Source organism: Balaenoptera physalus (genome assembly GCF_965194825.1).
Source record: "Balaenoptera physalus genome assembly, chromosome: 5".
Lineage (NCBI taxonomy): Eukaryota > Metazoa > Chordata > Mammalia > Artiodactyla > Balaenopteridae > Balaenoptera > Balaenoptera physalus.
In genome coordinates, this window is record NC_138884.1 from 35,768,191 (window position 1) to 35,793,513 (window position 25,323).

The 25,323-nt window shown below is 41.1% G+C and overlaps 1 protein-coding gene across 4 annotated transcripts in view; it reads right to left on the reverse strand.

The window, feature by feature from the left end:
* Positions 1–5,337: 5,337 nt before the first annotated feature.
* Positions 5,338–25,323, reverse strand: part of LRBA (LPS responsive beige-like anchor protein) — a 736,878-nt gene continuing 716,892 nt past the window's right edge. For 3 of the 4 annotated variants that reach the window (XM_082463287.1, XM_082463286.1, XM_082463289.1), the window contains exons 54-57: positions 18,631–18,732; positions 15,433–15,629; positions 10,860–11,011; positions 5,338–6,509 (exon numbers count right to left, since the gene is read on the reverse strand). In XM_082463287.1, the coding sequence (XP_082319413.1) occupies positions 6,419–6,509; positions 10,860–11,011; positions 15,433–15,629; positions 18,631–18,732 (542 nt within the window). In that variant the 3' untranslated portion in view covers positions 5,338–6,418. The remainder of the gene's footprint in view (positions 6,510–10,859; positions 11,012–15,432; positions 15,630–18,630; positions 18,733–25,323) is intronic. The other variant, XM_082463288.1, reaches the window with a different exon arrangement.

Consider the following 25,323-nt stretch of genomic DNA (forward strand, 5'->3'; position numbering starts at 1 on the left):
GCACGTGCTCCCACGTTCTATGGCACCCTGGATGGCCTGGAGACAGGAGTAGCCTGAGCTGGGTGTGGCAACGTGGCCTGGCAGTGGCCAAGCAGTTCTTTAGTAATTAAATCCCACAAACACCTAGAGCGTTAAGTGGTGGTAAAGGAATAAGCCCAGAAGTTAGGTGACATAACCCAGGTCATAGAACTGGCAGCAGACAGAGCCATGATGTGGTTTCAGATTCCACAGACATCAAACCTGTGCTCTTTTGAAGGCAGCCTGTTGTCCAGGGTCAATCGAGGCCTGGACGTGAGTGGCCATCTAGATGATGATCCTAAATAAAGGCTCCGACACCACAAGCAAATTGTTCATTCACCCACACATGTAGCAAACGTTATTGAGCTCTTATTCTGGTCTCAGGATCCAAATTAAATAGAGGTCCTTTATTGCTGGGTTCCTCCGCTCCCGCACTGAGAGAGAGGCCTGCGCTTGGTTTATGTTCATCCCCTTATTCCAGCAGGGGAGCCATGTCTACAGAAGTTGACCTTTGAAGAGAGCAAGGGAAGCAGTGACCTGCCGAAGCCATCGTGGGCCGCCTGCTGGGCCCAGCCAGGAGTCAGCGGGAGTCTGTCTCTCTTTCTTCAGAAAGGTTGCCGTGACGTGAAAGTACATGGAATATACAGGTGGAAGCATTTGGCGTAACTCCCCCAGAATATCTGCGTGAATAAGATTGTGAAACGTGAATCAGGAGATGGGGGACAGTTCAGAACAGATAAACCATATTGAAAGAGCGCTGGGTAGTGATGCTGTCTTGGAGGAGGACTTTCAGGGCAGTTTGCCGTCCCATGGAAATACAGTGTAAGCCACATAATTTAACATTTCCTGGTACCATATTAAAAAAAATGTAAAAAGGAACAGGTGAAATTATAGTATAGTTTATTTAACCCAGTATATCTAAATACATCCCTTTAAAGTATTATTTCAACATGTGATCAATGTAAAAAAACAATCATTGGGATACTTTACCTTACTTCTTTGTCCTAAGTCTTTGAAACCTGGTGTGTATTGACATGTATGGCACATCTCAGGCTGGACCAGGCACATTTCAAGCATTTAATAGCCCCGTGTTGCTCCACCTGCCAAGCTGGACAGTGCAGCTCTAAAGAAAGGCCGCAGCACTCAGTGTCCTTGTTTTGTTTAGTTTTGCATATGATGTGTATGACAACGCAGAAAGAATCCTTATCCACTGTTTTAAATGGGATGGACTGATTTAAGACGATCTCAGCAGGTTAGAGCACTGATCCAAACCTGAGATGTGACATCAAAGCGTGAAGTCCTGTGATTCAGTGGCCAAGGCCCTGGAGTTCACTGCTTCACAGGAAAGATCTGGGAGGGGAGAAGTGCAACGAGCACCATGTCATTAGGCGCCAACAGAACTGCTTAAACGTTAGCATAACCTTAAGCTGCATCCTGAAAAGTCTGTGCAGGTCGTGGGCAGCGTGAGTCGAGCCTCCCAGGTACGGCTCTGCGCTGGGGCCTCGGGGTGTGTGGTGCAGATGAAGCAACCATTGCCCGAAAGAAGGCAGCCAGGGTGGCGAGGGGTTTAAAGCCCTGGGAGCCAAGGACTGGTGGAGAAGCGGTCCGGTGTTGCTTAGGAAAACCCAGAGGCACCTCCGCCTGATGTGTGGCTTCACAGGGAACTGCTCTGTGGCAGGGGGTGCAGACTTCTTTTGGGTGCTCTGGGTGGTGGCCCGAGGTCAGTGGGTAGGAGACTTGAGGGTCAGGCGTGAACGCAGCGTCGCAGGAGCAGGCCGGTGACAGAATTCGCTGCTTTCTAAAGGAGCGATTGTCTAGTTCTGGGAAATGCCTAGGTGCTAAATAATAACAAAAGTTCATAGTTTACAGAGTTATCTCACACTGTCTTGTTTGAGCCACACCACAGCCCTGAGAGAACAGCTAACATTCCTGTTCAACAAACGAGGAAACTCAGATGGGTCTCGAGCTGACGGAGCCTGGACATGCCTCTCCCGGCCCCGGGGCAGGTGTCCTGGGAGCTGCTGTGCCCCTCCAGGCGGTCAGGGATGCTTTAGGGGTAGCATCTGTGTCCTAAGGTGGAGGTGGGATGGGCTGGGGAAGACACCTGACAAAGTGGTAGAAAATCGAGGCGGCTAAGAAGTTCCCAGGGCAGGGGCGTGTGAGTTCCGTGAGATGAAGGAAGACAGTAGTCTCTCTGAGGGAGGCGGATGTGTGCAACTTTGGTTAGTCTTGGCCAATGGATTTTAAGGGGCTATTTTATGATAAACCGTGCAGCCTTGAACTCAGTGGGGGTGTGTTACCAGCATCGAGCAGCTGAGCGGAAGAAAAAGGTATTTGGTACAGAGACTGACCTGCTCCTGCCATGCTCCTTCTCAAACAGAAGCCTCCTTCATTTGGGGCAGAGCTGGCAGCACGGCCTTTGGCGGTCAGGAGGGTTTCAGCCCGAGTTTGATGGTGTGAGGCTGGGCACCTGCCCGTGCTGGCACTAAGGTCAAGCCTGGGGAGTGTCTCTCAGCTGATCCAAGTCTGAAGCTGCAGCACAGCCAGCTGCTTCTGCCGGGCTCCCCCAGAATCTTGGTTTTGGCAAGGAAAAATATTCCTGAACTTGAGACAGGAAAATAATTCACTGCATGTTTCTGGCACGTGACTGCCGTGGAATTCAGAGGAACGTTTGTAGGTCACCTGCTTCCCTTGCCTGCAGGTCAGACCACCCTGTTCTCTAGAAAGAAGGATGTGAGGCCCTCTGGTTTGAGCAATCTGCATTTCTGGCTCAGGCAGGGCAGGGAGTGATGTGTCAGGGTCATTCATCGTAGCCTTGGGCTTTTATATGGTGATCATGTGATTTGGGGGACCCAGGAAATGCGTCATGGACTCTTTGAGATCTATTGAAAAGAAAGATCCAAAAGACGTTTCTCCCACTCATCTGAGAGAAAATAGAAGAGGTAGAATTAAAATTTTTTTAATTTTAATTTTTGATTTGCTACTTTATGGTCTTTGCCTTCCCAGCTTCCTTGCTTTTTCCCTGCAGTGATAACTTGCGATGCCTATAGAATTAACATCATTACACTTTATGCTACAAAAAAGGGAGGTAGCAAGGCTGGTTGCTCTCCTAGTTGAAGTAGAAAACACTTTCCTCCGTCTGTGGTGGGGCAGAAATAGCCAAGTGGAGGCTCGGGCGTATTTGTGGATACGCATGGTTTATGCAGATTTTCAGTTTCACGTCCTCCTCCTCTCTGTGTTTGTGAACATGCTCTGGCCTAATGTGATGTCGCGTGATGACGTGAGGCTGTGGGGCTGGCTGGTCCTCCGTCATCCAACGCACGCCGGAGAGTGGCAAAGCCGCTCCATCAAGCTCAGTGGGATCCTTCCAACTGTTTAAAGACGTTTCTGCTTCCCGATGTGGAAGGAATCTGTCCCGGGGCTGCTGGGCTCTTCAGCAGTTATGGAGAGGGGGTGGGGCTGCTGCAGGAAGGAGAACCAAACCAGGCCAGAGCTCTTGAAATCGTGTCTGGTAAAAACGTATCAAAGATCCCTAGTGAAAATCTCTCCCGTGGAAGTCCTATCTTGCTGGATCTAAACTGTCATGTACCATTTAAATTCAGTTACATTTGCAGAAAAAGGTGCAACGCGGATGTGCGGTCTGGCTGCGTCCAGATTCCCTGGCTGTCTGCCAACTTGACCCACGTGACCTCTGCCATCTCTCTGCCCCTCCGACAGCGAGGTGGGAGGACACGCGGCCCCAGATGTGCGGCCAGGCCCCTGGCTGGGCTCTGCTCTCGGAGCTGAATGGGAACGGGCAGCCTGGTGGTAAGCTACCGACCTCATGTGCTACCCCCCGGCTTCCGTGGGTCCCAGGCAGGGGACCGTCCCGCATGCTGACAAGCAGAAGTGAAGTGTGGGGTTATCATCTCAAGGCAGAATTGTTCCTTTTCATTGGATTAATTTATTGGAACATTTATTTGTGGATGTTTGGTCCACTTTGGGAACAAGCTTCTCCTGAGTGGATTGTCCACCAGTTTCCATCTGTGTGCCTGTCAGGTTTTCGTGTTCTCTCTGCTCTAAGCCCTCATACGCTTTCTCCTAGAGATCCAGTGGTATTTCTTAAATTAGAGCCTCACGGACTTGACTGATGATGTTTCCGTCAGAATCCACACTACCGGTGAGGAAAACCTTCCTTTCCCGAGGCAGCGCATGTTAACACACCGCCTCTCAGCCGCGTCACCTACTGAATGTGCCGCCGTGGTTCCTGGCTGTTGTAGGTTATCCCGTTTCATCCCAAGCCACGTCAGTTTTGACTTTTTTCCCTAATTAATTGGTTTATATTTAATTCGAAGTAATTTTTTTTTAAGGAGTGAAAATTGGATAAAATAAGTGAATGTTGAGTAAACCCTAACATATACAGTACTAAACAGAGCCTACCCCTAAGAAGCCCTGTGTTGATGCCAGCGGGATTCGTTTTATGAGTAGATAAGTCAGCCCTCAGTAGCCGCAGGTTCTACGTCCGTGGTTGGTGGAAGCCACAGATGTGGGCGGCTGGCTGTAGTTGTGTGTTGATGCCAGTTGTAAGGTATTAAGTTTCAGTGGATTTTCCACAGTTGTAAGTAAGTTTTAAACAATAAAGGCGGTAGAGGCACCGATTTTCTTCTTAGGCTCCAAGAGGAAGCTGCTTCATGAACTTTGCTTCAGGCTTGTTAAAATAGGTAGTTGAAGAAGAAGTATCATATGGTGGCGTATGACTTAGATATTCCTAATTTTCTTCTACCACTTTCCCCAAAGTTACCAAAGTGTGATATCACAGGTTAGTACCAGTGAGGATATTCATTTACCAGTAACTTGGGTATGTCTTTGACTCTAAGATGTACTTCCCTTCTCCCACATTTTACCATCTATTGTTTTGTTAATGGTTTATAAAACAACGGTGGATTTTAGACGGACCAGTGTATAAAGTTCCTTTGGTCGTTTGTTAGATAAAGGTCTTGTGTTCTCGTTTCCGTAATGCCCACTTTCCTGTTTTCATTCAAGAGAATTGCTCACCTATTGGTTATTGTTCAAAAACTATGACTGAACCAGGGTTTGACATTTTCCTTGCAAATAACTGTATTATCATCATTGTTTCAAAAGTAGGAGTGAAAAAGATTATTACCAACAAAACAAACAAATACCATTTTATTTAATTTTTCTGGCAAACAACTGAGTTGTTCCACTCCTAAAATCTTTGCTTTTAGAGAAGAACTGAATGTGTAGGAAAAAGGAGGCGACCCCTTTTAGGTAAGTAAGTTGCAAGAGAAATAGAGATGGAATGTCAGTTTCAACGCAGAGTTCACAACTTACAAAGAATTTATTTATGCAATACAGACCTTTTCTCAAATATTTTTCACAGAATTCCACACAGCAATCTGCTAGAAAAGTAGAATTCTACAACACCAAAATGACATTTTCGTAGTACAAATTGCTAATCAAAAGGAAGATGAAGATTGTTTGTTTAACAACAACAAACAGAAGGTAAAACGAGGGTTGCTTCACACAGCACCCAGTAGCCTCTGTTCCTCGGCCTGGGGTGGGGACGGGGGTGGGGGGAGCGCCGACAACGGCTCTGCCTCAGCGCGTGAGCACAGTCAGCCCTCGGGGAGTGAGCTCTGGTACTTGCATTTACTTTAAAAGAAAAACAGAGGTTGTGAGCCCAAGAGCATTTCCATCATTTCATTTTGGTGTGCTAAGAAGAGGACAGATCAGGAAAACATTGTAAATATTTCACACTTGTGATAACATTAGATCCTTTATGATAACCACACAATAAAATAAAATACCCTCCCCCAAACCATAATTTTCTAGGCCTAAAACATGCTCGAAGAATAATATTGATAGAAATAATTCATTGAGATGTTTTAAATTACATTTACCGTAATTTAAACATTGCTATTTAAATCCCCAAAATTTCAGTGCTGAAGAAGCACAGTTGTTTGGAAAAATACAGGACCCAAAGTACAGCGTAAAATTCCCTCATCCCAGTATTATAACCCATTCCTTATTGTTAAAATCAGACATTTCTCAAGATTACAGATAAACGGGAAGTGTTTTTCCATAATATAACTAGCGTAAGTGGGTTTACTTGCTCCACTGTATATTTAGTTCCATAATTGGTGAAAATAGACTTCTCATTATGACTAAAAATATAGATTTTTTTAAAACTACAGAACCCAGCAGCCAGTTTTCTGCTTTGCTATTCCCCCCAAAAAAGTCAAGCAAAGTCTACAAAAATAGCAATTTAAAAAATATTTTGCTTCTTAGAGCAAATTTAAGTTACATTCAGATGTGATTGATTGCTATTTCTAAGAGAAAGATGCTGAGGGCGCTTCCTGTGCCCAGGCTGGGGGGCAAGGCTGAAGCCCAGCTGTCACTATCAGTAGCGGGTTTGGTATTCATGATGCCACCGGTTAAAGTCATTGTAGAACAGAACAATGCTTCCTGAGGCCATGCCAGAAATGATGCACCTGGGAGAAGCAGAGAGAGAAGGAGGGGTTTACAAACCTATTTATTTATGTCCTCAGGCTTTGTTACTAAAGAAAGAACTGCCCTCCCCAAATCCACAAGGTAAATACAGAAGATGGCAGCCAGACCTACAATTTGTGAGGTTTACGGTATGTTTTTTGGTGACTAAAATGCAGTCCTGAGTAAGCTCAGAGTTCCACCTCTGACGCTCCACAAGGATCCAATTCACAGCTTGCCTTTATATTGAAAGTACAGCTAGTTTGTGCAAGGTGGGTCACAAAAACCTGAACAGACTAGATAATTTCTAGGGCGGAGAGGCTGGGCAGGTGAATTTTTTATATTAGGTATTGGAAGCAAAATAAAGAATCATAATCTCAAAGTAATTGCTGGTGGAGGAAGCAGCACACAATCAAGTGACTGACAGAGGTATCTGGCACATACAGAATGAATGAAGAGTAAGAAATCAGAGTGTTGACCACCCTGCGGAAGAATATTCTGTGTCCCATCGTGTTGTTGAGGGTAGAGGGGCCTTGTCCTCCCAACACAGCGACTCACTGACATGATCACTATAGACAGGAGTTGCTGTTTGCTTCCCCTGTCCCTGAGCTGGTGGTGCAGGGAAAGAGATGAAGCAGTAAGACAGGCGGTTCAGAGGAGCCTCTCCAGGAGGCAGAAACCTATTTACTACCTTAGACCTCTCTCTGTATGGTTTGGTTAGGAGAGTCCTTAGATGTCATACTTAGTATCCTTAGTAGTACCTCATATCAAAATTAGGAACTAAAATGTGTCACAACAAGAAAATCAGCTAAACACAAAAGAAGGCAGTAATGAGGATATGAGGGACAAAAAAGCACTGAGACGTGTAGAAAGCAAACAGTAAAATGGCAAAAGCAAGTCTTTCCCTATCAATAATTACTTTACGTGTAAGGTGATTAAACTCTCCAATCAAAAGGCAGAGAGACTGGCAAAATGAATTAAAAACATGATCAAACTATGTGCTGTCTACCAGAGACTCACTGTGATCTAAACAGGTTGAAAGTGAAAGGATGGAAAAATATATTCCATGCAAATAATAATGAAAAGAAAGCTGGGGTGGCTATACTAATATCATCAGATAAAATAGGTTTTAAGTCAAAATGTTACAAGAGACAAAGAAGAACACTATATAGCAATGATAAAAGGGTCAATTCATCAAGAGTATATAGCAGTTACAAACATATATGAACCAATCAGCACCCCCAAGATATATGGAACCAATGCTGACAGAATTGAAGGGAAGAAAAAACAGTTCTACAATAATGGTTGGAGACTTCAATACCCCACTTTCAATAATGGGTAGAACAACCAGAAAGAAGATATGGAAATGGAGGATCTGAACAATACTACAAACCAATTGGACCTAACACATACATAAACATTCACCCAACAACAGCGGAATGCACATTTTTCTCAAATGCACATGGAACATTCTCCAAGATAAACCATACATTAGGCCACAAGTCCTAATACACTTTAAAAAGATTGAAATCATACAAAGTATTTTTTCTAATCACAACGGAATTAAACTAGACATCAATAACAGAAGGAAAACTGGAAAATTCATCAGTTTGTGGAAACTGACCAATGGGTCAAAGAAAAAAATCTCAGGGAAATTAGAAAATACCAAGACAAATGAAAACAAAACAACAAGCCAAAACTTACAGGATGCAGCAAAACCAGTGCTAAAAGGAAAATTCAGAGCTGTAAACACACATACTTAAAATCTCAATCAGTAACCTAATTCTACACATTAAAGAAAGAACAAGAAAAAGCTGCAAACTAAACCCAAAGGTAACAGAAGGAATGAAACAATAAAGATTAGAATGGAAATAGGGGATAGAAAAACAGAAAAATCAACAAAGTCAAAAGTTGCTTCTTTGAAAAGGGCAACAAAATTGACAAACTTTTACTTAGAAAAAAAGACTCAAATTACTAAAATCATAAAGTGGAGACATTGCTACCAATTGTATAGAAATAAAAAGAGGATTATCAGAGAATACTAGGAACATCTGTATGCCAACAAATGGGATAACCTAGATGAAATGGAAAAATTCTTAGAAACACACATTATTCCAAAATTTCATCATGGAGAAATAGAAAATCTGAATAGACTTATAACTAGTAATGAGACTGAATCAGTAATCAAAAACCTCTCTATAAGAAAAGCCCTGGACCAGAGAGCTTCACTGGTGAATTCTATCAAACATTTAAAGAAGGATTAACACCACCTCAAATGCGTCTAAAAAACTAAAGAGAACATTTCTTAAGTCGTTCCATGAGGCCAACACACCCTGACACCAAAGTGAAACAGACATTACAAGAAAAGAAATCAAAGGCCATATCCCTTATGATTACTGATACAAAAATCTTTAACAAATACTAGCAAACCAAATTCAGTAGCATATTAAGAAGATTATACACCATGACCAAGTGGGATTTATTCTTGGAATATAAGGATGGTTTAACATTCAAAAATCAATTGTAATATATCACATCAATAGAATTAACAATAACAAAAAAAAACCCACATGAGAGAAGACATTTGACTAAATTCATCATCCTTTCATGATAAAAACACTGAAACTATGAATAGACGGAAAGTACCTCAACACGATATAAAGGGCATTTATGAAAAATTCCCAGCTAACATCACATTCAATGGTGAATACTGAAAGCTTTCCCCCTCTTACTGGGAACAAGATGAGGATACCTGCTTTCACCACTTCTAGTCAATATAGTATGAAAAGTCCTAGCCAGAGCAGTTAGGCAAGGAAAAGAAATAAAAGGCATCTAAATTGGAAAGGAAGAAGTAAAATTACCTCTATTACAAGTGACATGATCTTTATGTAGCAAATCCTAAAGATTCCACACACAAAAAAACTGTTAGAACTGATGAACTTATTAGCAAAGTTGCAGGATACAAAATCAATACAAAAAATAAGTTGTGTTTCTACATACAAGCAGTGAACAATTCCATCATAGCAACAACAATGACAACAAAAAAATAAAATGCTCAGGTATAAATTTAACCAAGGGGGCAAAAGGCTTGTATATTGAAAACCAGAAAATACTGCTGAAAGAAATTAAAGACAACATAAATAAATGGAAAGATATCCTGTGTTCATGGATTGGAACACTTAATATTTTTAAGATGACAATATTAGCCAAAGCCATCTACAGAGTCAACCTAATTCTTATCAGAATCTCAATGCTTTTTGCAAAAATAGGAAAAAAAAAATCTTAAAATTCACGTGGAAGCTCAAGGGAGCCTGAGTAGCCAAAACAATCTCAAAAAAGAACAACAAAATTGGATGTCTCATACTTCCTGATTTCTAAACTTACTGTAAAGCTACAGTAATCAAAACAGTGTGGTACTGGCTTAGAGACATATAGACCAATAGAATAAAATAGACAGTCCAGAAATAATCTCTCATATATAGGAACAGTCTTTTCAACAAATAGTGCTGAGAAAACTGATACCCACATGCAAAAGAATGAAGTTGGACCCTTACGACCATCATATATAAACAAACATTAATTCAAAATGGATAAAAAACTAAATATGAGTTAAAACTATAAAATTCTTAGGAGAAAATATAGAGGAAGCACTTCATGACACTGAATTTTGCAATGATTTCTTGGATATACACTGAAAGCACAGGCAACAACAGAAAAAAATAGATAAATGAGACTTCGTCAAAATTAAAGTCTTCTGCACATCAAAGGACACTATGAGATGGAATGATGAAAAAGTTCTGGAAATGAATAGCGGTGATAGTTGTATAACAATGTGAATATACTTAATGCCCCTGAATTATGCACCCCCCCAAAAAGGTTTAAATGGTAAATTTTATGTATATGTTATCACAGTAAAAGAAGTTAAGAGCTAAAATGAGAGACTGTATATTAAAAAGAAATAAGATGCCAGATAAAGATTATCTCCCCAAAATGAAGGTTTTAGGAAATAAGCCAGATTTCTCAATGAAATCATTATGGACAGACATACAGGCATTTCACATGAAATTTTGTTTAAGAAAAAAGGTACTTTAATATAAAAAGCTTTACAGCAATATAATTGGAGCCTTTGTTACTTAAATCCTGTCTATTCCTAGAGAATTCAGCCTTTGTCCAAGATTGGCAATGCCATCAAACAAAATCATGCTTTTTAAAAAGTATCTTGGAAAACCCAATATTCATCAGCTTTTTTGATTGCACAGGTGACCCTCACAACCCAGCCCATCCATCAGCCCATTTACATACATTCCCTCGCCAGGTTTTCATGCCACCAGTATAGACCACGATTCCAGTGTTACCTCTGGTCGTAAGACAGTGCCATGGCCCGGATCCCGGCGTCGCAGCCTGGATAGGCGAAGAGCTGCTTGAGGTCAGACACCTGCCAGACCATGACCACACCGTTGTCTCCTCCGGTGAGCAGGTACTGCCCGTCCCGGCTCAGCTGGATAGCCTGTGAGACACAGCAACATTCAGTAGAGACACGGCTCTCGGAAAACTTGGGCCCTCCCTGCATCTCTGATTAATTCGACATGATGCCAGCCGGCTACTGGAGCGCGCAAAGGGACAGAGTGTGTATGTGTTCCTGAAGAGTTTTCAGGAAATCATGAGTCATAGAAGACTTTTGCTATTTTTCAAAAGTCAAATGGGCAAACTTAGGCAATGCTTGAGGTTTTTTTTTGTTTTTAATTTTTGCTTTTTAAGGATGAGGTGGCAAACTCTTCCAATTCTATGACTACTAATTAAATGGTCCGTGTTGTGGACGGGGACCAGCACTCTAAAATGAAGCGCTTCCTGGCATCTCTCCATCGCACTGTGGTCATGCTAAGCCTGTTTTGTACCGAGGCTGGGCAGACACTGCTAGCTGACCTCATATCACTGATAAAACACTGCTGCCTGTGGGGCTCAGCCCCACAGGAGACCACCTACAGCTTGAGCACCTTCACTAGGCCTGCTGGAAGTTTACAGCAGGTGGGAAGACAACTTGGTAGGGAACCGCGACTCCCAGGGTGATTAAACCCAGTTTAAGCATTTTCTTCTTGCCCCAGAACTGCTTCCTGCCAGGGCTGAACTCAACGTACAGACACGTAATTTGCTCTTCAGTCCTGTCAAACCTACCAAATGCAGGCCACTGCCTGTTTTTGTATGACTTTTTACATTTTTTTCATGGTTGAAAAAAAAAATCAAAAGAATATTTCATGACATGTGAAAATTATATGAATTCCAAATTTCAGTGCCCATAAATAAGCGTTATTAGAACAAAGGCACATCCATTCATTTCTGGCTACTTTTTTTTTTTTTTTAACAGAGAAAGTGTGCCAGCTCCTGATATAAAAGGTCCCTCCCTACCTGAGGAGCAGATCCTACTGCCCCTTCCTCTCCTCCTGCCCCCTTCCCTCCAAACCTTCTTTTCCCGGTTTATTAACATACACATTTCCTTTCTTTAGCTGGGTGACATTGGGAGTTCTAAAAGTTACTGCAAATACCTGTAATCTTATGTCCGCCTGGACACAGTGAATGTGGGAATCCAGATGGTACTAGTAGGCCAGAAAGAAACTATCTACCTTCTGAAAAATATATTTATACTGTTCTGTACTCAGAGTTTTAGTATAGTTGCCTTAAGTCTTTACACTTTGACAAAATTTTTTTTTTAATTATAGAAATGTTTCATAGCCATTCAATTCACATTCAAGTAAATGCCAACTTTCAGAGGTCTCTTAAGTACAGCTTATTCTCCAGAACACAAAAATACATCTAAGAAATCAAAACCTGTGGGTGGAAGACACTTTCATGTAAGAAGCATTCTCTAAATTTTAACCAAATACCCATAGTAAGATTTTTCAATATAAGTAAAAACCAATATCCTTTTCCCCCATTCATTTCACAAACGTCAATCTCTAGGGGCTTATCTGGGAAATGCAATGAAGACTACAACAAATAATTATTTGCTACACTTATAAAATTCAGCTGATGAAAATCCATTAACCTTACGGTTGTGGTTCACTTGAGTTTTATACTTGAGGCTTTTTACTGGATAAGTGCTATATTAAAACATAAATTAAAACCATTAATCTTTAACTCCTTGTCCTAAAGAATCCCTACTCCTAGTCCTGTGTTGAAATAAATAAAACCTGGACTTTTAGGACTACACATGTATCAGCACCTAAAACATTTTATTAAACCAGGTGCCTGCCAAGGTTAAAAAATATTTTGTTGGCCTTTCTCATGAGGGACTTGTCAAATTTCCCTGATAATAACAGCCAGGGTAGCATTTCCTGAATAGCACCCTATCTCCCACCCAAACCAGCATTCACGTAGTTCTCAATTCTCATACGCCTCCTCCAGTCTCAATCCAGGTTGGGTTGAGACTAGAGATTTTAGGAGGGCCCTGGGGACGTGTGAATCTCAGCCCCTGGACTCCTGAGTGCTCGGACAACAGCGTAGTTGCACCAGTTTCCAGGAGGTACCAGCAGGCCACAGCAGTCTGCTGGCGACAATCATATCCTAAGACACAGCTTCCCCAGGAAAACAAAATAAATGAGTTCCTATGGGTGAAATGGGGGTGATCCTTTGTTTAGGATAACATAACTTTGCTGCTCTGTACAGGCTGCCCACTTAAATTTAAGTTATTCATTAAGACATCTAAACATTGCCTAGTTGGTGTGCTCTGATATGTTAACCAAATGCCACTGCACAATCTGGCATCTAAATAAAAACAGGTGGGAGGCCTTGATTAGTGCAGAGGTTCCCCAGGCCACCTGCCTGCAGGGTTCTTGCTGTTTCAAAGAAACTTCATTTCTGGTCTGAGCTAATGACTAATTTGTTTCCATGGTCTCCTTTCCTTATACAGGCTCAGACTGCAGGACGGAGGTGGAGATTTTTGTTCTGTGATGTCTCTTAGTCCAAGCCTGTGATTTCCTTCCACCCTTCCCAAGGCAGTTAGCTGTGAAAGTGTGGGTCTCTGGAGCCGGGCACGGGCAGTGCTCATTTTAGGCAAGCTCACTTTAATCACACAGTTGCCACTTACAAGTTAGTATGATAAAGTGCAGGCGTGCTGGGGAAAAGGCGATGGATTGTTTAAGCCTAAAATCCAGTGGGAAATATTACAGAGGGAAAAAAACAACGGCCATAGGGCAGAGAGGAAAAGCATGTGTGTACGAACAGTCTGCAGAAAGCCTCCGACTGCTGCCTGGAGGAACTTCCCAGAGCCTTTGGTACTAACTGAAATGCCACAGAAATTGTTTTAGCCAGCAAGGGATTTCAAATTACTTTACAGATTTATTAGTGTAGCTGACAATATAATCGCAACTCAAAGTTATCAACATTATTATCGTAAAGAAAAGAGGAAAGGAAAATCCTCTAATGTGTACTTGGTTTAAATGAAGGGAGGGAAAAATAAAAGCAGAGTGTGAGCATCTCTGTATGCAGCCTTCGTGGCAGAGGCGGTCAAAATGCACAGGAGAAAACTCACAGAGAGAATGGGAGAGAGAAGAAAGCCATTTACTGAATTAAGAAATCATCCTAGGATCCAGAAGCAGCAAGTGCCCTTAGTCTGATCAGTGTAATCTATATTCAGGGCCTCTGTTCCTTAATACTTCTTGACCCCAATATTTATTTGAGAGAAGGGGGTGATCAGACTAGATCCGGGAAACTGGGAGAATTTATGTCACCTAAGTCGCCCCAGGTCAGGGGTAACAATAAGCATAGTGGCCAGAACTAGCTTAAACCACACTCAGAGGCTGAGGCCTCTGCAACCTTCTTTCCACCCCCAATACATCCTGGGTCCCTTCACTGTACTCAGTTCACATGCCCCTCCAACCCCATCACAGGAAATGACAGGAACACCAGTTTCATTTTACTTTAAACTGCACCAAGGAGTTCGGAGGTGAGAAAAGAAGGACCTTGAAAAAATAGCCTTAGGGACTTCCCTGCTGGTCCAGTGGTAAAGAATCCATCTTCCAATGCAGGGGACGCGGGTTCAACCCCTGGTCGGGGAACTAGGATCCCACATACCGCGAGGCAACTAAGCCCGCACGCCTCAACGAGAGAGAAAAAAAACCTTCACACCACAACTAGAGAAAGTAAGCCCGTGCGCCGCAATGAAGATCCTGTGTGCTGCAACTAAGACCCGATGCAGCCCCAAAAATAAAGGAAATAAGTGAATAAAATAAATATTAAAAAAAAAAGAAAAAAATAACCTCTCTGAGAGCAGTCCTTACTCTTTTCTTCAACCTCTAATACTTATGGAGCCCTGTCCTGAAAATGAAAGAAGACCCTGGAAGGTCCACCAGCACTACCACCTCTTGTACACCAAAAATGAAAAACGTTTGCCTGATTCACATCATAATTTGAAGCACAACTTCCTTAACTTGGTGAGTTTGGGTCTTGTTATCCACAAAGAAGTAAAATCTGCAATTAGATGCTAATCCTAAATCATCATCATCCCTACCCCTCCCGCCATCAGCCTGTTCGAGTGTAAAGAGAGCCGGTTTTAGGGGTACTCTATTGCACTATTTTAGCTTAGATACCCAGAAAACAACACTATGCAGTTAACTTTCTTAGATAAACAAACCAAAAACAACAAAAAAACGAGCAGTGCCACTGAAAGCCACCCAGGATGGCTGGAGGAACATCCCCGGCTCCACTTAGTGACCTCGGGCTGAGCGGTACAGTTGGCAGGGCTGGGACGGGCTGTGCTCTGGGGAGGAGATGAGCCCTGTCCAAGTGCTACCTGATGATCTTCTTTTGGGGTGGAAAAGAGGCCCTTGGTGACGAAACACAGAGGTTTCTTTGGCGAACCCTCTCCCTCCTCACTCGCCTTTACACTTTGAGGTAAAAACATAGAATGTTGAAAAGTCTGTAAGGTACACTTACCCTTATGTTATCATCTGTTTCCATGGTGGCCTGGAGTTTTCCATTCACACTGAATGTACAGAAGAAGCCATTTTCATAGAATATGACACAGTGACCCTCTCTGGACGCCTGAATGAGTTTTGGTTTCAGGCAGTTTTCAGGACCCTCCAAAGTCCTTAACAAGTCTCCATTCATGGAATGTATGAGACATGGTCCTTCTGAGAAAACAGGAGAAACAGAAGGCAAAATGAAGTTTTTGAATAAGAACAGACAAATGTGACCTGAATCTTGAGCACCATTGAAACAGGATACCAGTACCATGTCACAGTTGTAGAAAGCCTTAAAAAATTATATCTTAGATATCAGTTATTTCGTAAAATCTGCATGCTGGCTAAATCTCACCTTCCACTTGGGAAAGAAGAAAGCCGAGTCATACATGTTCAAGTTCACTTCTCAAGAGACGGGAAGTTACTTTATGAAATTCATTATGCCAAGGGATGATAAAAACCGGAGGAATTCAGAAAGGAACAGGACAAATGACAAATCCTAGAAGAGCTTCCAGGAAGGCTGGGCCTCAGTTAAACACCGGCTGCTGTAAGGCACACAGGGTCCCGATGGTAGCAGCATTGGGGTCTGTGTGGCGAGAACTCATTAAGGCAACTTCGGAAGGCCTAAAACAGCTTCCCTCCCACTGCTTGCTACTTTGCGATGAAAGAAGGTCCCTGGTAGTCCACCGCCTCACCCCCCAGCCCCCAGGGAAATTCATACAGAGATCCTTCTGCCACTTCTCCTTGGCAAACAAGTCTGCTCCCCTGCTGTCCCCTAAACCAAGCAGCTTGCATCCACCACTCCCCACTCTCCGGGCTGACCTCCAGGCTGAGATGCTTGAGGAGGATGGAGAAACTGCATCTTGACTGAGTGCCTGCTACATGAAAAGCAAAAGAGGAGCAGGTAACCAAAACTGATTGTGTGGTGAGTAGGACAAAAGGGGTAATTAGACTATATGCCCTGCTCCTCTCCGGGCTAAAGTTCTCGTGGCTACATGGAATCATCATGTGTTCCCCACATGACCATTAAAACGTGTCTCTTGGCTTCTTCTTGACCACTCAGGGAGTTGATAGGTTTTTAGTGTTCTCGACATAAATACATAAGGCGGTCTTTGCTCTGCACAGTTCCAGCATGCATGAATTTCAGTTGTCACTCTAAATGACCCCAGTCCCTCAATGCCACAGTTCAGATTTCAGTTATCACAGGAACCGCGTAAGGTACACACTTCATGGTCAGCTTGTCAGTCCACAAATCACTATAAATAACAGGTGTGCATCATGATGGGTGACCAACCCCATTACTTCTTTCAAAGTCTGTTAGTGAATGGTCACTGCATGTCTGTGACTCAGCTCATGCACAGACAGCAAACTCTGTAGTTGTGTTGCCTCCTTGTCTCCCAGGGATGGAACTGTATGACATTCTACAAAAATAGATAATCAAAAGAGGGTAGTGGCCAACAAAGATGGATCTGAAGTAAGGAAATGAGAAGTGACAAAGCTGAAAGTAAAATTGGAAGCCAACATAAATGGAGTTATAGAAGGTAGACCTGACCGTGGGAGTGTTGACATCGCTACAGATGCAGCCAGAGGAAGTGAGTGAAGGTGATCTTACTGACATAAGTTCTGTAAAACTTATGGAAAGTGCTGTAACAAACATGAGGATGTCCCAGAAGTGATGTCAGCAAAAATCTCCACATTAAAGGAAACCTAGGAGATATTTCATGACACTGAAAGCACAGAAGATAAAATGTTGGAAGCTGATCCAAACTTAGGAAGGAGTTTGACAACTGGTCAAGGCACAGAGACGATTCTCACTCCTTACCTTAAGTTACACGGAGAGAAGGGGGCAAGCACTTTCCAAGTACTCTTGATGTATTTTTTCCGCAAAGAAATAAAATACTTTCGTTCTTAATGTTTCTAATGTTTTAAATTAGTGTACTACATGTGAGTTTTACTATTTTTTTCATGTCCATACATATGTGTATGTATGCATATGTGTATAAGAGTGAACAAGAGAATTTTTAATGTTTTGATAAAAATTTTTAAAGGCCATGGAGCAATCATAAATTTTCCCATTATTTTTCATAATATTTCCCATTGAAATTATTGATTTTTAATATCTTTGCATGGTTTCATCTTGCATGGTCATTTTTATGGTGCTGTACCACCGTGCAAAGTGAGGACAGCCTGTAATACGATAGGTTCATTTTACATGTCCAGTTTGGGTCACATACAGTCCCGGAACTCACGTTAGCTCAGGATAAATGAAATCATTGGGTATAAGGGGAAAAAAATCCAGTAGTTATAGAATTCTTGCCATCATTGTTACTATGTCATTGTTTTGACCAACTAAATTTTTAAACACCAACATTTGACTCTTTAATAAGTCTCGTTAGCTAGACAAAGTATTATAGTTCAAGACACAGATAAGGGGACTCAAAAACTCTACGCTTCTCCCTCAGATAAGCCTAAGAGATATGTGATTACAGTACTTTTTTTTGTGTTCAGAGCTCAGTTCAGGGCAGAGAGACAGAGAGATGAATAGACTATTACAGCTGAATAAGCAGTGAATTGGAAACAGCTCTGCTCCTGGTCAGATCCTGATTTGTTGTGTGCGCTCTTAGAAAGCTTGCTGAATATCTTTGGCCTAAATATGTGACGATGCTATGGGACAGACCTCCAGGCCAAGCAGCTGAAGAATCTTGCCACCCCATTCTCAGTGCCATCCTGGCCCCTGCCTAGTTCAGAGATTTGGAAAGTAAAGCAGACCCAGTCAGGAGTTTCCATTCAGGTATGAGGTGGAACCCAGCCCAGAGTCCAGAAGGATAAACAAATACACTGAGACTGTCCTTGTTCTCGCCTCACTCTTCAGAGCAATGCTGTGAAACAGGACTTCCCGCAGTGATGGAAATGTTCCCTTTCTGGGCTGTCCAATACGGTAGCCACTAGTCGTAGGTGCATACTGAGCCCCTGCAATGTGGCTAGTGCCACCAGGGAACTGAATTTTAAATTTTATTTCGTTTCAGTTCATGTGAACAGTCCCATGGAGCTAACAGTCACTGTCACAGCACAGCTTTAGAGAAAAAGGCACCAAATTCACCTTTGGTAATTTGCTATTAGAAGACACCAAAAAAAAAAATGCATCCATTTTTTGAAGGCCCCACAGATTTACCTTTAGAACCACTTAACACGAGGCCGAGCTCAGCGCAGACGGCAGCACAGGTGATCTCAGAGTCATGGCCTGTCAAGATGGCCCGAGGAGTGGTGGTCTCACCTTAAGGAAAGAAAGATTAAACGAACAAATCAATTCAAGTTCACGCAGGGGATGACCTCCCTCTACTCAGATTAAATCATCAATCATTTGTTCCTGATTCCCATAATGCTTAAATCTTTAATTTATAGTTTGGGAATTTGTCCCCAAATCCTATTTTAGGAATAGATGCAAACTATCTGCTATAGTTTGAGGAACACATGGTGCTGAATTTCTAAGCCTTCCGTGATTATCAAGCAACAATAGTTTAAAACAGAACAAAAATAAGACAAAATCTGTATTATAAACTGCCTCAGATACTTTGCAAATACAAATATGAGTCCTTTGATTAAATGATTTTTGGATGGATGATTATAAGGGTAGGGACTGTGGCTTAATTCACATTTCAAAGAAAGGTGGCCTCCTCCTCTCCCCCCTCACCCAGCCCTCCTCTGGGCCAGTGAGACCCCTGTCAGGATGAAGATGGTCTGAACTAGGATTCATGATACTCAAGGCAGCCCCTCTCTTAAATACCTATTGTCTTTCCCAAGCTTATGTGTTATCCTGATGTAAAATCTTACAGAGTGTATTTCTCCATGGTTCATTCAAAGAACAGAGGGGGAGTAAAACTATTAATATTAAATGTAATTCTACTGACAGTGACTGAACATTAGGGGAGGAGGGTGAAGGTGGGACAGAAAAGGACTGTGCAAATCATGGAAGATGTTTCAAAACGTCTTCACAGGTAGAAGAAGTCATCCTGTGCCTCAGTCCCAAACTAAAAGGAAAACTGTGGTTGGCTGTGGGGGCACCCCACCAGGGGCCGGCGCCACGGGCTCCATCTGCACCGTGCTTCGTGCCAAGCCACAGGGGAAACTGAATTCCATATTTAGCCTGCAGAATACTATTTCCAGACAAACTAGTGCTCTACTTTTATAGTCTCTGGGGACAAGGATACAAAACGCCTTCATGAAGTGGACCAGTGAGCAGGACCCTGTCAGCACCCTGAGATTCCCTTGATGAGGACTGCTTTTATAGTAAGACTGACAAATGACACTGTGTGATCCACAGGGGCAACTGTGCCCAGAAAACAGGTCACTACTACCAGCTGTGGAACTCTGTGGGAAAGAAGAACTTGTCATCCTAACCCCATACCCTTGGCTATCCTTGGAACAGTCACCTACCCTGAGGAGAGAGATCTGGCAGATCAGGGAAAATGCAGCAGAAACCTACTGTCCTTGGAAAGGCAAATGCTGCTGGTCACAAAAATTAACCAGTGGTTTTTATGATGGTCAATGTGTTCTTTGAAATGTCATGCAAATTTCTGTACATGCCTATGTTTTCCTGGGGGGTGGGGAGGGGAAGAAGGAAAGTAGGGTTTATTGAATGCGCAGACCAGGAGGGGGCCTCTACTGTGAAGACAGGGCCTGGTTTCTGTGCTTCTGGCCCCGCTGCCTCCAGAGCCTGCAGTTACTTCGTGTCTGGTCGTCTCACGTAATTATTACGATGCGTTTATTGGACTGCGTGATGCACAGCGGTGTCCCCACAGCGTCCTTCCTCACTCTTGGTGACTCTAGGTACTTCTGAGTGAGACGTGGGTGAAAAGGCATCACATCAAACTCTGTTCCACGTTGGCCGTGCTATGTGCAGTCAGACTCGGAAACTGGCTTGCATGCTTGGTGACCAAGGGAGACCTCAAATGGCACAGTAAAAGGCCAGGGGATGAGTAGAACAAGGGGCTTGGTTTCATTTGATTCACTTTTAAAACTTCTTTGGGGAGAGAAACCCACCTTAAATACAAAGTTTACTTGATATTTTCCAAACCAGAAAGCATTTGTTACAATAGCAGCTATTTTTTTCCCTTAAAAAGCATACAAATTTGGTAAATTTGTTAAGAAAAGAAGCAAATATTACAAACCTATCTGAACTACTTAACTTTCTGCTGGAGATAAGTCTTGCCACAAAAAATAGAAATATTTTTAAAAGTTACCAATACTTCAGTCCCGATTCATGGTCCTCTCCATCCCCCATCCCAAGATGCTCTATATTCCACGAAAATACCATACAATGTTATTTTTGAAATGTCTAGTTATACCTGCTGGCAACTTTTTTAAAATCAAGAATTAAAATCATTAAGATCTAAGGAATATATTTTCAGTGTGATTGTTCCTTTTTTGTTTTCATAAGGTACCATTTTATGGGGGACAAGATTTGTGTTTTAACTTGAATTGTCTTGGAATTCCTCAGTGGAAAATGAGGGTCTGAAGGAAAACTGATGACAACTGAAAGCAATCTAAGTGTAAGCCAAAGTAAACGAAGGACAGATGGTAGTGGGGACACAGAGCACGTTGTCACTTAAGCATGCCAATGCTAATTTTTTGTTTTCTAGATCTAAGAATATTTTCTCAGGGACATGGGGAGGAAGTGAGAAGATTGCTGTCAACTGGATTTCTTTCTTTAATGTAAAACAGTGAAATACTGAGAATTTTCTATGACAATAAAGTTAGAGTTTAGGAAGCCTCACAATTTACCCCATAAAGTGAATTAAGATATAAGCATTCTTTTTTGTAAACTCATAATTAAGATTTTTATAAGTATGCTTTACTTACAAAATAATATTTTCCAATAATCTACACTGTGCCAATCATTTGCCCCTCCACCAATCAGAAGACACATGTGCATGCTGTTTAATTTCAAAACTGAAAAGAGATTTTCCTTTTCCTAGGACCTGATCTCTAAATAAAGCCCTGTTCAATGCTAGGACTCTGGCTTCAAAGTTTGGCAAAATGTTTTCTAAACCAGGAAGCAGGTTAGACAATTCAGGAAATATGGGGGGAAAAAAGGAGAAAGCAGAAAGGAAAGGGAAGGAAAGGAAAGAGAAGAAAACAAATTGAAAGCATAAGGGTAAACTTATGATCATTGGGTTCTACTCAGGTAACTGGTTCCACAAACACTCACTAGATGTCTAGTAAAAGAAAGACCCTGCTACTGAACTTTCCTCCCCTTTAGGAAATGCACATTAATGGCCTCTAAAAATCCACATACAACAATATGAGAAGAGATATCATTTCCTCTAAGAAAAGCCATTTCCAGTCTTGTTTAAAGACTAAAGTTTGTATTCCCTTTATTATATGCAGTGCAGGTTGGGTGTTCTTTACATTTTCTCATTAAAAAATCTGTTCAAAATAAATACTTGGATTTTTATAAGTTTCAATAAACGAAATGTTTTATGTATTAAAAGTTCACTACAGAAAATAGAATTCTATGATATGGGATTTAAATCCAACAGGTCCAAACTAATAAGTTCAACAGATATTTTGGGAACCCCTTTGGAATGAAATTATGAAGGGTAGAAGGGTTGATGGGAGGCGGAACACAGGCTTCATATGTGGCTCACAGAATCTATTTATTTCTCCATAGTTACATCCTTATACATCATCCTGCAACACAGCAATAACATCCCACATACCAATAACGATATACATATGTGTCTGTGTATATTTGTTTGCAAAGCCTAGAAACAAAATCTGGGGACCATATAACATTCTGACTGAAGCACCCATCTAAATCTGCCCCTCCCAACTACCTGTCAACCCACAGAGTTAATACCTAGAGGGGAAATCAGCTCAAATAAGACAATAGTGTCCATGTATTACTTTTTCAAAGACCCCAAAAGCTATGGGCATCTCTCATTGAAGTCTCTAAACTGAATAAGGAGCAGGGGAAAAAGTCTTCTGAAAAATATCAGGTTAATTCTTTGATAAAAATGTGCAGTAGTTAATGGATACAAAAAGTCTTTACTTTTGCTTTCTGAGATAGTAGGATCTACCAAAAGCTAGATCATAAAGCAGAACACATTCCCTTAAGAACCTTTTAAAGTCTTACTGCTTGAAAAATCGTCATGGCTTTCAATAAAGCTGAGGAGAAAAATTTATCTTGCTGCTAGTTTAAGGGGCTACACTTCAAACTCTTCTTAAAGAAAAATAAAAAGAGAAAGAGGATAGACTTCTTGGACTGCTTTGAAAAGCTTGAGCAATTACTTCAAAGGAAAGGGTGTCTTTGTCCGGAGAGCAGGTTTATGACTACTGATGCAAATCCTAACCAAAGGCTGAAAAGGATACTCAGTGCATCTTTATGGATGGCCTTAAAGGAAGATGAACAAGTCAAAGGAGATTAAAGACAGTCCAAATCCTGCCACGAATACCAGGACACACTAGTTTTTACAGATGTGCTTTTCTCAGTACGTAATACCAAATATCAGTTACTAACTTACAGACACCATTATAACAACCCAACTTGCATTTAAGCAGCACAAGATCTCCCTAATACCCACTTAGCATTTATATTGGACTTATGTTTTAAAATATTATGTGAAATGTTTTACACCATTAGGCAGAAAAACAAACGCTGCTATTAAACGTGTTTCTTTGGTGGCCTCGTAACACTAAGTGTATTTCTCCATCAAATGGACCTGAAAGAAGAGAAGGAGGAAACAGTAATTTCTCTAGTATCTGTTCATAAATATCCAATGAGAAAAATATTTCAAAAGATCTGTCTCCGTTAAGGCAAAGGGGATTAAAAGCTAGGTAAAAATAGACCTGACACGTATTTCTGGCAAACTCTGAGTTACATTTTTAAAAATGAATAAAGTTCTTGGTATTTTTGGCACCGTCTCCTCAGTCTTAATGAAAATTAAATTGCTTTAAAAAGGCACTGCAAAGTTCTCATTAGCAGTTTAAATATGTTGTTATTAGCAGAGAGAGAATCCCCTTCATTCCTTTACCTTTTTCATATCATCTATAATGAAATGAAGGGCAGTTCAACACTTCCCTAGTCTTAGTTTTCTAGAAATAAAATTAGCTCTTCCAATTAATAGTTTAGATGACTCTTGGGACAGAAGTTAACATTTCCCATTTGTCTACTCATTCATTCCTTCACTCCTTCACTTAATAACATTTACTGGGTATGTATTATGTGCAATGCACTGTGGAAACAAGGAGGGGAATAAAATATGACCTTGTATTTGTAAATGGTTTGATTTTTTTTTAAAATTAATTAATTAATTTATTTATTTTTGGCTGTGTTGGGTCTTCATTTCTGTGCGAGGGCTTTCTCTAGTTGTGGCAAGCGGGGGCCACTCTTCATCGCGGTGCGCGGGCCCCTCACTATCGTGGCCTCTCTTGTTGCGGAGCACAGGCTCCAGACGCGCAGGCTCAGTAGTTGTGGCTCACGGGCTTAGTTGCCCCGCGGCATGTGGGATCTTCCCAGACCAGGGCTCGAACCCTTGTCCCCTGCATTGGCAGGCAGATTCTCAACCACTGCGCCATCAGGGAAGCCCAAATGGTTTGATTTTAAATTGTCATTGGATCAGGTTTTGTTGACCTTACTATAAGCCTGCTAATTATAAATACCTATTATTGGAAAGGTCAAAAAGCTGTACTGAAGTCCAAACTATTTATTACAACTTAATTTTTATATAAAATGAATATTTACCATCAATTAATGAAGTCCTAAAATAAAAACAACCAATATAATTTTCCAGGTTAGTAAAATCTAATACCATCTGACCTCTTAGAGACATAAAACAAAAAAGAAAATCATTTCAATAGAGTACTCATTTTGAAAGAAAATGTAAGTTTAAGGACCTAAATATATAATTAAGTTAGTAAGTATATATAGATTTAAGAAAATCTAGGTGTTATACATGCCAGCCATTTCCTAAAGCTGGATACTTTTGTTTTGCACATGCCTTCTGTTCCACTTTAATTACATTTGATTACTGTAAACATTCATCAACAAAAAAATTCATATGAAAATTGAATACTAAAGTTTCTCACGTGGCTCACACCATAATGGTAAATCGAGAGAGGAAATGGCTTTTCTGAAGCGGAAATGAGGTTAGTTGTTAAATGTTTCTTAAATCTTTCCACTAACTTCCTAATTTTTCAATGAGAATTATAACACTACATTTTAATTATACAAAGAGAAATTATTTGAGTTTGTTCTATTTATTCCATCTCTACCAACTCTTCCCTCTCCTCTCCTTTCATTATGGCCTTTTTGGTGAAAAAATGTTGATCTGGTTAAACATATACACTGCAGAAAATAAGACATAGCTGCATTTAGGATGTGACAACCAACAGTAAAATTTGGTAGCTTCCTTTTGTAAATACTGTTAGAATTATTAATGCAAGACAATACAATATTGGTACAAAAAACAATAATACTAAGTTCTTGATTTATAACCTTTCTCCTCTTCTATGATATATATATCAATATATCTCATATAAACTTATATATATAAACTTAAAAACATATATACATAAGTTTATGACAATGGAATCATCTTCTAAGACTACATTGGAAAATGGGTTTGTGTGAGTATATACCAACAATTGTATACTTAAAGTATAACCCTAACTTGTGTAATAATATTTAAAAAGTACAAAATCCTATCATGACATATACTGTCTTAAGAACTCAGTACTTACAAAATTATCTCTATATTGTCCTTTGCAAATCCTAAGATGGCTTTAGTGACAAGGTTGTATCAAATTCTCTACAGATGACGATCCAATGAAATCAAATTAAAAATGCTGTACAGTTTAGTGGTTA